Source organism: Scardinius erythrophthalmus (genome assembly GCF_964197995.2).
Source record: "Scardinius erythrophthalmus genome assembly, chromosome: 11".
Classification (NCBI taxonomy): Eukaryota; Metazoa; Chordata; class Actinopteri; order Cypriniformes; family Leuciscidae; genus Scardinius; species Scardinius erythrophthalmus.
Window position 1 is genome coordinate 23,846,034 of NC_138231.1, and position 16,660 is coordinate 23,862,693.

The 16,660-nt window shown below is 38.7% G+C and overlaps 1 protein-coding gene across 7 annotated transcripts in view; it reads left to right on the forward strand.

Annotated features, from left to right (window-relative positions):
- Positions 1-1,634: 1,634 nt before the first annotated feature.
- The window catches only part of arid1b (AT-rich interactive domain 1B), a 114,126-nt gene continuing 99,100 nt past the window's right edge, over positions 1,635-16,660 (forward strand). For all 7 annotated transcript variants that reach the window (XM_081379174.1, XM_081379175.1, XM_081379178.1 and 4 more), the window contains exons 1-3: positions 1,635-2,931; positions 8,546-8,734; positions 16,265-16,402. In XM_081379174.1, the coding sequence (XP_081235300.1) occupies positions 1,912-2,931; positions 8,546-8,734; positions 16,265-16,402 (1,347 nt within the window). In that variant the 5' untranslated portion in view covers positions 1,635-1,911. The remainder of the gene's footprint in view (positions 2,932-8,545; positions 8,735-16,264; positions 16,403-16,660) is intronic.

Below are 16,660 nucleotides of genomic sequence, written 5' to 3' on the forward strand. Positions count from 1 at the left end.
TTCAAAATTGTCTTCTCTCACAAGGACATTATTTATGGGCTCATTATGGAAAACAACAAAGACGATTTTTTGGTTAACAACATCCTTATTTATATTTAAATTTTATATAGCCTACACAAATCTAAATTTCTGAAAGTGAAACCTGAAAGTTCTACGTATTTAACAATGAGTTTCTTTCTTATACAAATGCTCTTAAAAGCATGAAAAGCATTTTTCTCTCTTTTCTTTTTTTGTAAAGCACTTACGCACCTGTTCCTGCTGTCATAGTGTAATTATTTATTTTCGTTGCCGTGTCAGGGTTTACAGATGAAACAGACAAGATGGTAAGTTAAGCTTTAATTGCAGAATGAATCGGAGATGAAGACAATAGGTGAGTAACAGCAACACAGATAATCTTGTATGTTCTTAGCTGAATGGTAAAGTCTCTTTCTTTCTTTCTTTCTTTCTTTCTTTCTTTCTTTCTTTCTTTCTTTCTTTCTTTCTTTCTTTCTTTCTTTCTTTCTTTCTTTCTTTCTTTCTTTCTTTCTTTCTTTCTTTCTTTCTTTCTTTCTTTCTTTCTTTCTTTCTTTCTTTCTTTCTTTCTTTCTTGCAGGTGGTGATGACGGAGGATCGATGAAGGCAGGCGGACAGATGAAGGATGATCGCGTCTCAGGTAATGAACCAGCTAAGTGTTCGAGGAGTCTGAGTGTCATGAATTGACGAGACCAGACGATGACTGAAGGGTGAGTGCTGAATATAAAGGGGTGAGATGACGAGGTACAGGTGATGATGATTACTCAGGGGAAAGTGAGTGCAGGTGTGAAGACACGAGGGATGCTGGGAAGTGTAGTGAAGTGAAGACAGACGATGAAGGTGGTGAATGTGACACCATGTTGTTTGTACATGACATATTGTTTAATAAAAATAAAAATAAAAAAGAGCTGGTTCAGTTGTGATTGATTAAGGTTGGAGCAACCCCAAAATAATGAGTTTTATTTCTTATATGCATGTACAAAATGTATATCCTGAAAATACAAAAGTCTCTTTGGAAAAAACTAAAAATTGCAATTATTATTACATATTTATACTTTGTAATTTTATATTTGCCTTTGTAATTTCATGTTTCTGTATCCATAATTTGATATTTACATCCCAACATTATTTCAGTATTTTTGTTGTCTGCTTTCTGACAGTATTAAATATTAGGCTATGCACCTTTTTGTGGAATTTAAACTATGTCAGGTGCAGCTTCCGCGCATTGTAGCAGACGCATTACCGACTTTTACTTTAATTTAACTAAACATTTTGAAAATGTGAATATAGAAATCCCAAATTTCTGAATGGCCCAATCCGTGTTTTCCAGCAGCCTCGGCGCAGAGCAGTGGAGAGCTGGAGGAGACGCTTATAATGCCATGCTGGAGCAAAGGGGCTCCGGTAGGGGTCTAGTGCACATTTGCGCACGTTCACATTGGCCTCCGTGGGAATTGGAACTTTGGTATTACAAATAAACTTTTAAATAAAGCCAAAGTATATTAATGTCGCTGGTCACCAAACATCACCAGTTAAAGACGAACCGTCGTCATATTTCCCTCTTTCAATGCCTCAGTAATCGTTTTCACAGCTCGTGCCCACTGCCCAGCATACACACACACACACACACACACACACACACACACACACACACACACACACACACACAGCCTTCCACTGACATGACAGGACAGCCGTGGAAAGGGCTCCTCCAAGCCCAAATCTAACGGTGTAAATGAATGAGGAGGAATCGGTGTGATGTGGGGCAGTGGATGGGTACAGCAGCGCTACCTCAATGAATAATGTAGATGGGCATCAGCATGCGTCTCTAGCATCTGCGAAAACACGGACGCTGGAAATCAACCTACAACCTTTTCAGCTTATTTAACCGCGACTCTGAGCATGGAAACGGGTCTGGTCGAGAATCATCAAGTGAAAAATGTTGGAAGCGGAGATCCCCCTCCTTCGCCTCTCCGCACACCTCCACAGCAACAGTCGCACGCATTCCCTCATTCCCAGCAGCAGCAGCGAGCCGTCAGCCACAACAACAACAGCATCAAACCCACACCCGTGCGCGGAGATTTGGGGAATCGACAGGATGGAGGGGAAGAAAACGCTTTGGAGACGCAGGTCGATCGCCATCCGCGTTTGCTGAATACAAGTGACGAGGAAGATCGCTCGTCCAAACCCGGGGGGGAACGGATGGGCAGCAGGTACGACTCCAACTTTGGACCAACGAGCAACAATAACAATAACAACAACAGCGGCAGCGGCGGCGGCGGAGGCAACGCGTCCCAAAGCGGGAGCAGCTCAGTTTCTGAGTTTAATCATTATTACGGGAATGGAAGAGGAGGGCCTTGCTTTGATCAACATGGCGGACAACAAAGCCCTAGGACGGCTTTAATGCATCAGGCACAGAGCAACATGGATCAAGTGCAAAACTCCCACGAAGGGTACCATAATAATCCATACAACCACTATCCCAACTACCGGCCAGGGTACGGTGGCGCTGGATACGGTATGATGAGCTCATCGCGGCAGGGGAACATGATGGGCCCTGGTACCAATTCGCCCACTGCTGCTGCTGCTAGTCATGGCAAGGCTGCTATGGCCTCTGTTGCCCCGGCTCCCGGTGCCAATGTTGGGGGCTTTCAGAGGTTTCCCGGACAGAACCAACAGCACCCTTCTGGAGCGACACCCACGCTAAACCAGCTCCTGACATCTCCGAGCCCGATGATGCGGGCATATGGCAGCGGCTATCAAGACTACAGTAACCCGCCGCCACAGCAGCAGCAGTCCGGGATGGGTTTGGGCAAAGACATGAGCTCCCCGTACAGCCCCGCTGCCAGCCACAGCTGGGGGGCACAACAAAGAAACATCCCGTCCATGAGTCCTGGGAATAACGGGAACAGCAGAGCTCAGGTGAGCGTTTTAGCATACGTATGTGTCAAGCTTTGCATCAGGTCTTAGCTGTGGCCTGATGCTATCCATACCATTAGCTTTCAATGTCCTGCTTTTATATTTATTGAACGCACTGCATGTATATGAATGGTGAAATAACATGCCGGGTTTGGGTTCTCCTAGTGTAGGTAAGATTATCCCGGGGTTTGGTCTTGTATGTGGATGTTGACAGGCAGCAGAACATGTCAAGTTCTGCCCAAGGTGACTGTGCTAACGGTGTTAGCATGAGTTAGCCTGCGCCGAGGCTTCAGTACTGCTACAAGATATTCCCGATACAACGATCACATATACTGGGCTGCTTGTATTCATACACACAGTATAATATCACATAAGCATTACCGAAAAATTAATGTCATGCTACTGAAAAAATTATCGGCCGTTGTTTCGATAAAGAGCTCGTTCGGTGCCATTCAAATTTACGGAACGTTCTAGCATTGCGCCGCTGCTAAATAAAAATACGCTGCTAGCGCGTTTTCTTCCCGATGTCAAGTGGAACAAAGCGACTGTGTGATTTAGTTATTCTGCCCGGATGAAATTTCTTTGTCGTTTTCAACGTATGTTTGCCAGTAGGAACTGTCTGTCTGAAACGAAGGGCTAGACGGTGTTTTCAGCGCAGATCGCTACTGATTAGCATTGTTAGCTGGTGTTAGCGCCATTGCGCCCGTCTGTCTTCACTTCATTATGCAGGAATTAATGAATGTTTTCGCATTCACCTCACATTCTCTAGCTATATTTTTAAATATTATGTGTACTGGTTTTCCTAAACGCAAACCATGTAAGGTTAACGTTAAAGACGGCGGAATAGAAAAGCTGTATCTCAAAACCTAGACAGCTCGTTAGGTTTTGAGATATAACGTTAATGTTATAGTATTTGTCTAGGTAGAATGCTGACTATTTAGGCTGCTTATTATGTTTCAAGACTGTAATACCCGTAATTGCTTTCTAAGTAGGAAGCTCACTAGCCTACGTTTTGAGAATATAGGCTACTGCTCTAAAATCCCGTCCTGGTTGCAGCTCACTAATTTTTGAGACTATAATATTGAAAAATGTTGTCTAGCTGGGCAACAAACTTTTTTTTTTTTTTTTTGTACAACCTTGGGTTTCAAAGTCACATTTTTTCACGTTCGATTTTAGTGATAAATTGACTTTCCTGCTTAATATGTTTTTATGCAGGTCTAGAGGGAAAGCTGACGAATCTATTGGAATAGTTTAGCATATATTAATATTCATTCTGCTAAATGCTGTAGGTTTTGTCTTTTAGCGGTTAGCTGTTCATAACCAGTATGTGCCAAATGATGTGTATTGTCTATTTTGTACTCATTAATTTCTAAATCTGTATTTGTGGACAAAAGACTGGTTAAATACTCGAGTTTAGTTTATCATATGCAAGTGGCAAAAGCTGTCTGCTTTCAGTTCTCCAGCATCTTATGCGATCAGATGCTTTTTGGCCGTGGGCCCTTCTCTGTATGGATGAACAGTCCTGACCTTCACACATGCAGATTAGCCATGCTTTCATAGTGGCACATGAAGAACATTTGTGCTGGATTGCCCAGGGTAATCCCAAGGCGAGCACAGGCAACATGACTGGAAGAGATGCCAAGACACCTGATAGCCCTCACGCCTTCCATTAATTCTTGACCAGTTTTGTACAATACCCTGAGAGCATTTTGGATCTACCTTGGCAAATTATAGTTTAAATAAATCTACAGTTTGGAATATAGGTTAATGAAATCTGTTAATAATCATTGTTGGGGAGTAGCTAACTACAACTAGTGATGCAACTAACTTAACTACATTTTTTTGTTAGTAGCTTTTCCAGTAGCTAACAGTAGCTTTTCCAGTAGCTAACTACTTTGTCCAGCAAATAGCGGTGTAGCATGACATTTAGTTTTGCGTTTTGAGGAACCGGCAATGTATCGCAGTGTCGTCTTATTATATCGCAAACTAAAATTGTGCATTACTGCCATCTGTTGTTAGTTTATATCACGCCTCTTTGCGGCTTACGGTTAAGTCAAGTCACCTTTATTTATATAATGCTTTTTACAGTACAGATTGTTTCAAAGCGGCTTTACAGTGATAACAGGAAAATAATTCCTGAGAAAGGATCGCCTGATGATTACGTAAAGGACGGGTGGGTTAATTTTTCCCATGAATCGACTAGTAAAGGTTACATTTTTGTATAATCTATGTAAACCAAAGATTAAACGCTGTTTGCAGCGAAGACTTCACGCACAAATGGATTTTAAATTGACTAATTGTCTTGCTTTATTGCACTCTATATCAAATATCTATTTCTGTTTTAATTACAATGATCAATCAGTGTTTCCCATTAATTGCTTGGACTAATCTGTCCCGCCATAATTCCGTAATGAACCTAAAGATCACAAACATTGTGTTTTGCACCATTGCTTTGGCAAATCATCTGTCAATCTAACAGAAAACCAATTTGCGATATAGCTTAGTGCGCTGCTTATCACACGGCAAAGCTATGATTTATTTAAATAATATATAGCTTAGTTTGTTGTGTCGGGTTTCAGAGCGAAGCGCACTATGCTCACGAGTCGTGTCTCAGAGCGGCTCCGTTCACCGTAAAGGCTGCAAGCTCCATCACTGCATGTGCTGTGAATTTAACGTACATTTTCGACTACTCCCGTGTGTCTAATTTAAGTTGCATACATTTTGTACTTGAAATGATTTGTTGCAACTTCTTACTTGACTTTGACAAACAATCAGTTTGAGATATATATTTGAGTATTAGTGTAGGCTATCTTTGGGTAGTTTACAAAACAATACCTACTCTTTGAAATCACAATTGTATTGCATTACGTTGTTTTAAACCACAAATTATTAACAATTATTCAGTTATTTGTAATATACAATGCCATTGTAAATTGGACTAAATTGGACTTTGAAAATGTGAATATATTAAATTAATTAATTATTAAATTAATGAAATTCGGACGTACTACATCCGCCATGTTGTTACTGTCACGTGATCTACCAGCGTTAGTTGCGTCGCTTCAATTCCATTCATAAATCCTCTCCCGTGGCCTCATGGGGTAGTGAAGTGTCCATCGAATGCGCACTTTAGAAGTAGCCTGGTAGGTCATTCGGGGACATTTCGCCTACTGTTTTTCGAATTACAATGTATTTGAACATACTACTCTGTTGGCCTACTGTTTTTCGCATACTAAGTGTTCGCTTTTGGATGCAGCGTGTATCTTAGCTACTTTAACTTATGAGTAGTTTGTACTCATCACTTGTCACTTTTGTGTCAACCTCATCACATTGGCTAAACTCCAGCAATGTAGCCACACTGTTTTAGTATTAGTTAGAACTTTTTTTCTTACCGAATTAAATTGTTGCATAATTTTTAAAGGAATTTTACTGTAATTGATATAGGCTAACCTTCTTTACATTGCTATTTTATAAATTGGATAGTTCCTGTTTTTCTTGCTGATTGGTGTTTTTTGCATTTGTGCAAATATTTAATATAATATGATATTAAGTGTTGCGCCACAATTTTTTTGAAACGCATATAGGCTATAATCTGAATGTTTACAGAAGCCTTCGATCAGGAACAATGGTTGAAATAAAATGGCAGACTGGTTGAATTAAATCAATGAGTTTGTGTTTTGTGTGACAGATTTCAATTCTTTAGACATACATGAGGATGATGTTGACATTTATACTCATTTGCATTTTCAGAGAAAGGGCATTATGAGAATAACTTGAGTTGTTAATGGCTTATCTTCAGCATGAAGCCCATTTAAGCGGTGCACTTTCCCCAGGCCTCCAAGTGTGCGTTGCTCTGCCACTGGCTCCATGCAAAATGTAATTAATGACAGAAATTCACCAATCCAGTATGTTAATTTGTCTGAAAGGTTTTACAAGCACTGTGACATTTTTTAAAAATATTAACTTGGTGTGTTTCTGGTTTCAACACACGCACACACAAAAAATATATAATTTCCAGAATACTATTAGTATTTTGGCAATTTACTGCCCCTGATGCATTTACACATGGTTCGTTATCATTTACACTATTGTCCAAAACATTGGCATCAGCAAGATTTTTTTTACGTTTTTGAAAAGTCCCAATGCTGCATTTATTTGACCAAAAATACAGTGATATGTTTAAAATAACCTTTTTAATTTAATATATTTTAAAATGTAATTTAATCCTGTGTAGTGTAACACGATCCTTCGGCAGTCATTCTAATGGTGATTTGGTGGTCAATAAACATTTCTTATTATTATCAAAGTTGAAAATAGTTGTACTGCTAAATATTTTTGAGGAAACCGTGATGATTTTTTTTTTCAACATTCTTTGATGGAATAGAAATGTCAAAATAACAGCAAAAGCTGCATTTGATCAATTTAACGCATCCTTGCTGATTCAAAGTAAAAAAAAGGTACTCCAAAAGTTGTGGTTGTGTGCGTATTTAAAAAAATTATATTTCATGATCATATATTTGCAGTATTTCCCATTCTTGTGCAATTTTCCAGAGTTGAAATTCTAGACACTAAATAAAATACTAAATCTAAAAAATGCGTGTTAAGAATAAACAGTGCAAGCATAAGTTTTGAATTATAATTTTTAGAAAATACTGAATGGTTATTATGGTAGCAGTTAGTTTGCAAGTACAAATTTCTGTGTTGAGAAAAAATAGGTCATCCAATGTTTTGTGTTAGTTGCAAACTATGTAGTAATTAATAGTAGTAGTAGTAGTAGTGGTTATGTAGTAGTTATAATCTATTGGAATTATGAATTTGTGTTTTTAATATTTGTATTATGTATTAACCATTTTATAAAGCAAGAAAGCACTCTGGGCTGTACTGTTTTGTGCACATTATGCCAACAAAGTCATTTAGCTGTATTATTTAATTATTTTTTTTACACAGTATAGCATGACCTTGTTCTTGATTGCTGATTTAATGATGGGCTGGATTTTAGTGCATCATTGTAGAATAAATTAGAGAAGAAAGTGGTTTATAACCATATAAAATTGTAGACTTGTCATTGATGCCGTAAACTGCACCTTGATTAAGAATGACCTGGAAACAATGTTCCACTATGGCCTAATGTTGCACAAACTCCTTCTGCTCTAAACTAGAGCAACTCTAATTTGGCAATATAGTTGTCTAGTCAGAGAAAATTGTGTGTGTGTGTGTGCCTGTGTGTGTGTGACAGCACAGCACTCTGGCATGACTGCTGACGCTCAAAATGTTCATTTATAGTGGCCTCCCAGGCTTTCTCAAATTGGTCACATTTTCTGTAAGTGCTGCTTCAATTGGCCTGAATTTGGCAGTGGCATGAGAAGATTAGCTTGGATGGCTCTCAGTCTTTCTGGCAAAGATGAGACACTTGAGAGAAAACCTGACCCCCCCCCATATCAGTCGATGGCATGTTGCCCTGAATCTCTCCATTTACTGAACTGCTCAACCTTATGATTGCTATTTGTATTCCAGTCTGCTCAGGCATAATAGTCATATAAATGTGTGACAGACTACCATACGTTGGAAATGACTATTGCTTTTCTTCATGGTAAAGTGTTGACACCCTTCTCAACAGGTGTCGCCAATGGACCCTATGGCCATGAAGCGTTCACAGATGTACGGGATGGGCAACAGTCCCTACTCTCAGCCGGGCGGATCTTATCCAGGACAGCCATACGGATCACCCACTCCTCACCGATACCCAATGGGAATGCAGGGGCGTGGCCAAGTTGGCATGGGAGGGATGCAGTACCCTCAGCAACAGGTAGAATTAATGATTTTCAGTGTTGCAGAAGAAATGTTTAGTCCCTTTTAGATGCAACTGTCACATGCAGCTTTGACTTCCACTTGAAAAGCTTTGCGGATACCATCATGGAAAGGCTATTTTACATGGTTGATAGAACCACCCTCGTAATGTCATGTGCTTGGTGCTTCAGTCCATAGAGCTCCATGCATTAGGAAATGTTGAAACAAATTATGTGAAAAGGGTCTTTGTTGGTATTTTTAAATGCACAATAAATCACTTATAACCAGGCCTGTGGAGAATTCTACTAAATGTGCCACAGATTTAACAATTTAAAAAACATCTACACTTATAGTGTGTCCCCCGACATTAAGACTTGTCATGTGCTTGTCCTTCGGACAAATAAATCAGTCATTCACTTGTCCAAGTAAAAAAGTTGCTTGTCTGTAAAAAATACTTGTTTTTTTGGTGTAAATATAATTTATTCTGAAACCATATTCTTATCAGTATTCTATCAGCTTTGACATATTTAAATCTGCATATGTGTGATATTTACCCTGTGGGCATTTTTATCTACTCTTATTATTTTTCATTTTTCATTTTAATTCTTAAATTGGATCAATAGAAAAAACATTTACAAATTACAACTGCATTAAATAATATTTTTTGAAAATACAAATAAGAAATTTGGCTAGTACGTGGCGGCAAGTGACCGTCTTAATGAGTGAGTCATTCTGTTTAATGTCAAATTGTTTAATGAATTCAAACAAGTCGTTCAAACAGCTGATTTGTTCAAGAATGAGGCAGTTGTTTATGAATGGGTCATTGAATCTTTTAATCAACCAATTCATTCAAAACACTGAATCGTTCAGTGATGAAAGACAGTGTTGCTGTGAGATGTGCAATGGTTCTGCTGTAATCTTTTATTGGAACAATTTTCACTGCTGAAATAGTACAAAAACAGTCAATATTACATCTAAAATGTAAGTGACTTAATATTAACTACTTGTTAATTGAACTGTCGTATGAAATCAGTGTCACATTTTCAATCGTGATGGTATTATTCAGGAAGACAGCACTTTTGGTCATGTGATGTTGCTTAACTGTATCATATGTTTTAAATGTTATAAATTCTCTTTCACTTGCCCCTTCAAAAAAATCCACTTGTCCTGGACAAGCAGACAAGCATTAACGACGAGCCTTGGACCCAAAGAAATAGCTTGACAGGCACAGTTTTAGTCCTGTGTTGAAAGATTTTCAGTGGAAACAGGAAGTTGTGGGATGACATTTTGAAGGGCCTTGTCTAGAGATGCACCAGTCCACCGGCCATCTATCGGAACCGGCTGGGTTTTGCTCCAAACACACGATCATCTATCTACTCTCAGAGAGTGAATGTGCATTTCCATTCAGTCCGTCTGCTGTTTGCTTTGTGCAGGTATTGTTTATGTAGCATAATTTCACAAAGCTGAAGTCTGACCATTCTGTTTTTGCTTTAAATCTCGAAATTATACATCTAATTGAAATCAAAAACAACTGCTCATGCGACATATGTAGCATCTTTGTTTGGATTGTGATTAAAATGCAGTTATTGCCTCTAATTTCAAATGGATTTTTTTTTTTTTTTTTTTTTTTTTTTTTTTTAAGGCCAGACGGTTTCTGGAAGTAAAAATTCAGTTAATTTTCTCTAAAGGGGAATTGAATTTTTTAATGATACCGGAACACATTTTTTTAAGTTAGGACAACTTGGAAATAAATTGTTTAACCAACAAACAATATTAGTTAGAGGAATTTAATCATTTGTAACAAACACAAATTAAGTTGATAACAAATCAAATTAAGTTGATAAGTTGATTAAAAAATTTAGCTGCTCCAACTACTTGAGTTGTTGACCTGGAACCAATTAATATGATCTGCTTCACTTAAAATCCACAGCTTAAAATTTGTATTTAATTTTAAAAATCGCTTTTTCAACGAAATAGTATTAAACTCTGTGCCTTTTGCGGCAGTCGCTATATGACCACAAAAAAAATAAAAATAAAAAATTGTGCAAGTTAATTTGAAAAAGCTAAATGGTTGTAAAAAAAGTCACTTGTGTTGATCGCGGTCAAAAATGACCGCAATAGGAAATTAATGGGAATAATATCATGGGGTCTTTAAATATAATTTGTATGCTGTCTCATATTCCAGCTCCTTTTAACACTTGAATTCAACATACTTTCCTCACAATTGGCACAAAAGATGAAAAAAAAGCGCTTGGGCCTAGAAGTGTTTCTTGTCTGATGGCAATACTTCATTTTTTACCATACCAGAATGTTTTACCCTTCCCAAGCTGGCTGCCACATGAGGTTTGCCACTATTCTTCTACGATATCTACTTTCAATGCACAGCTACCTTCAACTTCCAGAATTAGCAGCACTGACTCATAGCTCTCAAAAAGATATAGCAACGGTGCTCTTCATGCTGTTGAGTCCACAGGAAACTGAAGCGTCCCACAGGCCGACGGTCTGAATAGTGACGGCCCGAGGGGAAACGCAGAGTGTGGTGCAGAAGGAACGACTCTGTTGTGCCTGTCAGCATGGAGCCACAGCACTCCCAGTGTAGCAGAGATGTTGACAGTCTAATGCGCCGCGTGTCTGTCAGAAGAGCTTGGCAGGCAGTCTGGCTGGGCTGGGCCGTCCTATTCTGGGTACAGACTGCCCTACTAAATTTAGACTGGAAAGCTGGACTGTGTTAAGTTCAGCACCATTGCCTCTGAAATGTCGGGAATTAAACCAGTAGTATTGTAACCAAACATGTTTAATTCTCTACCACATTACTGTGAATGCTGTTTCATGTTGTCTTTAAAGTATTACTCTAACCTAATCTTTTCGTTTGTTTAACTTTTGCCAAAATGTGAAGGCTTAAGCAATAAGCAAGTAACACACTTCACGTAAACACAGATGTGAATGCTTGGCAAGCCACTGAAACTGTAACGCCATGGCAAAATAATTTATTGTTGAAGGCTTGAGATTGCAATCTGAATCTGAATACAAGATTTAATTTGTATTTATTTAAATCTGACATTTCTAGCTTTTTAACCTAAACCACTATCGCTAGCATGGCTTTGTTAGCATTATGCTAGCCTGTTAACTGGCCAGTGTTATTGGCTGCTTGTCTATAGCAATGTAGCAATTCCAGGCCTACTTATAGCAGTTACACATACAATAGTTTTTTACTCAGTATTATTTGAAGAAAGAAAGTGATCAATTTGTACTATTATTCAGGTAGCTAGTTATTAACATGTTGACAGATTATTAACTACGGCACTAGCTTAGCAACTGCCATCGAGATGAATGGTGATGCTAATGGATAGACTTCTCCAGCTATTGTATACCTCCTTGTTTTAACACAAATTGGGAAAACAGCGACGCGTGAAATCGAGTGTTTGGGTTCACATACTTTAGCGTCTTTTTGGACCTTAGAAACACAAACTGCTATTTCAGCTCTCAGCCACTTTCTTTTCATTACCTCCAGATCCATTACACTGATCTTTGGTCAGCTATACTGACACAAGATCAGCAGGACAGCAGTCGTGAGCAGTTTCCTCCTGTGATTGCCCCTGGGTACGGACGTGACCTTTTTAGAGCGAAAGATCAGAATCAGCAATCTCCTCCTGGCACGGAGGAATGTAGGAGAGGCACTAATCAAGGAAGACATCACCGAACGCGGCCAGCACATAATGAGATCATTACAGGAGATAGTTTTGGGGTAATCTCTAACCCGAGGGGTGAGCCATGCATTTGTGCAGCTGTTAGTTGTCGGCGTTCTCGACCGAAAGGGATCCTGTAATGACTTTTATATACCAGGAGACCCAAGATGACCAGAGGATGGTGTGTGTGTGTGTGTGTGTGTGTGTGTGTGTGTGTGTGTGTGTTTTTACAACCATACCTGAAATTGGATGTTCATCTGGTCTGATACCAGGGGAATCCTGTGTTATTTATATTGATCTTCTGTACAAAAAAATAGAAGAAGACAAAGATTAAAACTCAGAGGAAAAGCTGTAAGGCAGAGGAAAATGGAGACAGTGTCAAATATACTTAATATGAAGAACTGTGTATCAAACTCGTCGCCTTTCGGGTGAAATTTGTTGTTCTAACATTGAAATTGAAAATCATTTAATTGATTTTGTTTTTTATTTTTGTTAAACATAACCATTTTAGGCTGAAATGTTAGACTTGTCATTTTATAAAAATCTGATTAAGTTGTTTAAATCATGTTTCCATAGACATTGGTGTGGTTTCTAAGGCTTTAAAACAATTTTCAATACATCATACTATAAAACAGTTGTGCTATTTTGAATTCACAAAGGCATATTTGCCCAGCGGGTTTGACATGCGGTTTATTTACATGCATGTAGGTTACTTGCGTGCGTCTCAGAGAGCGGCTTATTACAATACATAATGTAAATGATGATTGTTTAGAGTATGTATATTATGTATTTGAACAGTTTTGCTGAAAGCATATGTTTACTTGCTTTTGATACTTTATTTGAACCAAGTATTATTGCCTCAATGTTATTATATGTATTTTATGTCATTTGAAAGGCTTAGGTCTTTGCTTAGGTCTATTTTTATTACCACAAAAAATCGGATTAATCGATTATTCATCAAAATAATTGACCGATTAGTTACCCGATTATTCATCAAAAATAATCTGCTGATTATTCATCAAAATAATCAACCAATTTCTCGATTATTCATCAAAATAATCGTTAGTGACTGCTCTTTTGTCCAGTCAGACATTGCAGAGCATGATGATGGTGTTAGGTGGGTTTAATGAGCGTGTGTGAGCTCAGGTGGATGAGGAGCAGGTGCGAGGCAGGGGCCGCTGGTCCTGACAGGCGTTTTGAGGGTTCTGTAAGAGGACAGGTCCTATCACAACACAATCAGCAGAAGCCATCTCCCCCTGAGGCACTGCCTCTGACCATCTGACCGACATTCACCTGCCCTGCTGTCCACGTTTCTGACAAGCACCGTACATGGCAGAGAAACGGATTAAATGTGCTCTTTGTGTTTGGACACAATCTCTTAGTGGGATTTTGGAGCAATTCCGCACTGTCCTGTTAAATCCTGCTGTTTTATTTCAGTGATGGAAAGACTGGAAATGCATGGCTGTTATCCTTTGACATTTCCCTCAAATGACACAGACGGGTACAAATCCTAAAGAAAAGCTGTCTCAATTTTGTACGTGCAGTTGTTAAAATGGGGATATATTTATAAAATGGGGATATATATTTAACAAACATTTTATATATATATATATATATATATAATAGGGATGCACGATATATTGGCCACCATATCGGTATTAACCGATATATGTTCATTTTTGATGTTATCATTATCGGCCCAATAAGAAAATTTAGCTGATATATCAAAGCCGATAAATAATGGATTATTTCCTTCAGCTGAGACACTTCAGATGCGCACTGACGAAATTGCTTGAAATATGATTGGAATCACTTAAATAAAAGAAAATACAGTTAAGTGCAACATGTGCAGTGCAAGTCTGTCATGAAGCCTACATAAAATTATGAGAACATTATAATTGTGTGCTTGGGACATTGCTTTTAATTGTGAGACTTTTTTTGTAATCAGGCTCTCAAAAATTATATAAATTTTTTGATTCAGATTTATCGGCCAATATATCGGTTATCGGCTTTCAAATATAAAGATTTATCGGTTATTATCGGTATCGGCCAAAATGTTCAAATCGGTGCATCCCTAGAATATAATAATGTATAATATTATATAGTTTTTTTGTGGCTTTTTTCTGCTTTATTGCACACTGAAAGTGACGAGAGAGAAGGAAGCAACGGGAGAAGAGAAAGGGGAACAGGATTAGGAAAGGATCTCAATCCGGGTCGCAAACTCGGGTCACCCGAGGCATTGCTGTCCACAAGGCTATGGCTTCAACTTACTTTCTAATGTAAAATGAGACCAAAAAAAACTTGATTGAGAAAATTATATTATATAAATTTTTTGATTCAGATTTATCGGCCAATATATCGGTTATCGGCTTTCAAATATAAAGATTTATCGGTTATTATCGGTATCGGCCAAAATGTTCAAATCGGTGCATCCCTAGAATATAATAATGTATAATATTATATAGTTTTTTTGTGGCTTTTTTCTGCTTTATTGCACACTGAAAGTGACGAGAGAGAAGGAAGCAACGGGAGAAGAGAAAGGGGAACAGGATTAGGAAAGGATCTCAATCCGGGTCGCAAACTCGGGTCACCCGAGGCATTGCTGTCCACAAGGCTATGGCTTCAACTTACTTTCTAATGTAAAATGAGACCAAAAAAAACTTGATTGAGAAAATTATTTTTGCAGTCTAGATTAGGGTTTGTCCTTGCTTGACTTCCGTTTCCTCATTAAAGAAGCTCAGAGAACACGGCTCTCAACACAATTCCCATCCGAGCCCCGTGAGTGTATGCGCACGTACCGTCGCTGACATACTTTTGCATGTATTAGAGAGATGAGCGGGAAAAACACATCATCATGGTTCGTGGATTTGTTTTCTGTTTGGTATGAATGACAAATGAGAATTACAGCGGATGAAGGGAACGGGTAACGGGGGGCTCAGATGGGAGGACAGCGTGCCAATAGCAGCTGTTGCCTTGAAAAACTCTTACATAAGAGCGTCACAATAACAGCTTGTCGTGAATCAAAGGAGGGGGAACAGTTGTGCATTACTAAAGCACTAACACACCCACGGGGACCCTCGGTGATCAGATGTCTCCCATCATCCCTCACTGCAGCAGAATACGGTTGTCGGTCCTGTTTGGGGTGAGTTCAGTTTTAAAAGAGACTGACCGCATTCTATAACCAAAGTGACTCACAACTAGGTCCACGACTATAGATTATTTTGATAATTGATTAATCTGTCAATTATTTCTTTGATTAGTCGATTAATCGGTGGAAAATCCAAAAATGCAAATATCATTTAATTCATTTTAATCCATTATTTAACCCATCATACACGTGAAACTATCAACTGTAAAATTTGTTTATTATTTTCATTATCGATTATCATTTATTTTAATCTATTATTATTTATTAGTATTATTTAAATATTTTATTATTTTAATCTTTTATTATTATTATTATTATTATTATACACAAAGTTTTTTTAAGCTATATTGTCCAGACCTTCTGTTCATGCAGGTGTAATGCGATCCTCTCCTGTTCTGCATGTAGTACAGGGCAATTTGAGCGTGTTCTCCACACCTGTTAATAAATATGTCTATTAATCCAAAACACAGCCTGTTCCAGCACTGTGAGAATCATTTACTCCTGACTTGAGACGTCACGCCCTAGACACAGAAATTTCAGAACGGATTAGCATTGTAAAGTAGTCGGTTAATGTTCCGGGGCGGATCACCATTTAAAATGTTTCAGAGATGAATAATAATCGTCCTCCCTGCCGTGACATGCCCTGTGAAGCGTTTGAGAAGCGTTTGAGATGGTTGGTCTGTGAACGAGTGCTGACTCTCATGTTTGTGTCCAGATGCCTGCTCAGTACGGGCCACAGGGGATGGGCGGCTACTGTCAGCAGGGGCAGCCCCCGTACTTCAGTCCTCCACAACAGCAGTCCGCGGCCCCCTCGCAACCCGCCTACATGCAGCAGCGCCCTCCAACACAACAGGTACGCATTTACACTACTACATGGCTACCAAAGGGTCCTTGTTCTCACCTTGTTTTATTTAGATTTTTGCTATATATATATATATATATATTATATTTTTTTAAGTGCAGATAACCCGCCTTGTTGGCAGAGGGTATTTACACTAACTCCAAAATTACGGACGCTATATAATAGCTATAGTGTAGGGGTAAGACGCGTGGCAGAAAGTTTTGATGCAAATCTGCCTTTTGCCGAACTCACTCTACTCCCTTTTCCCAT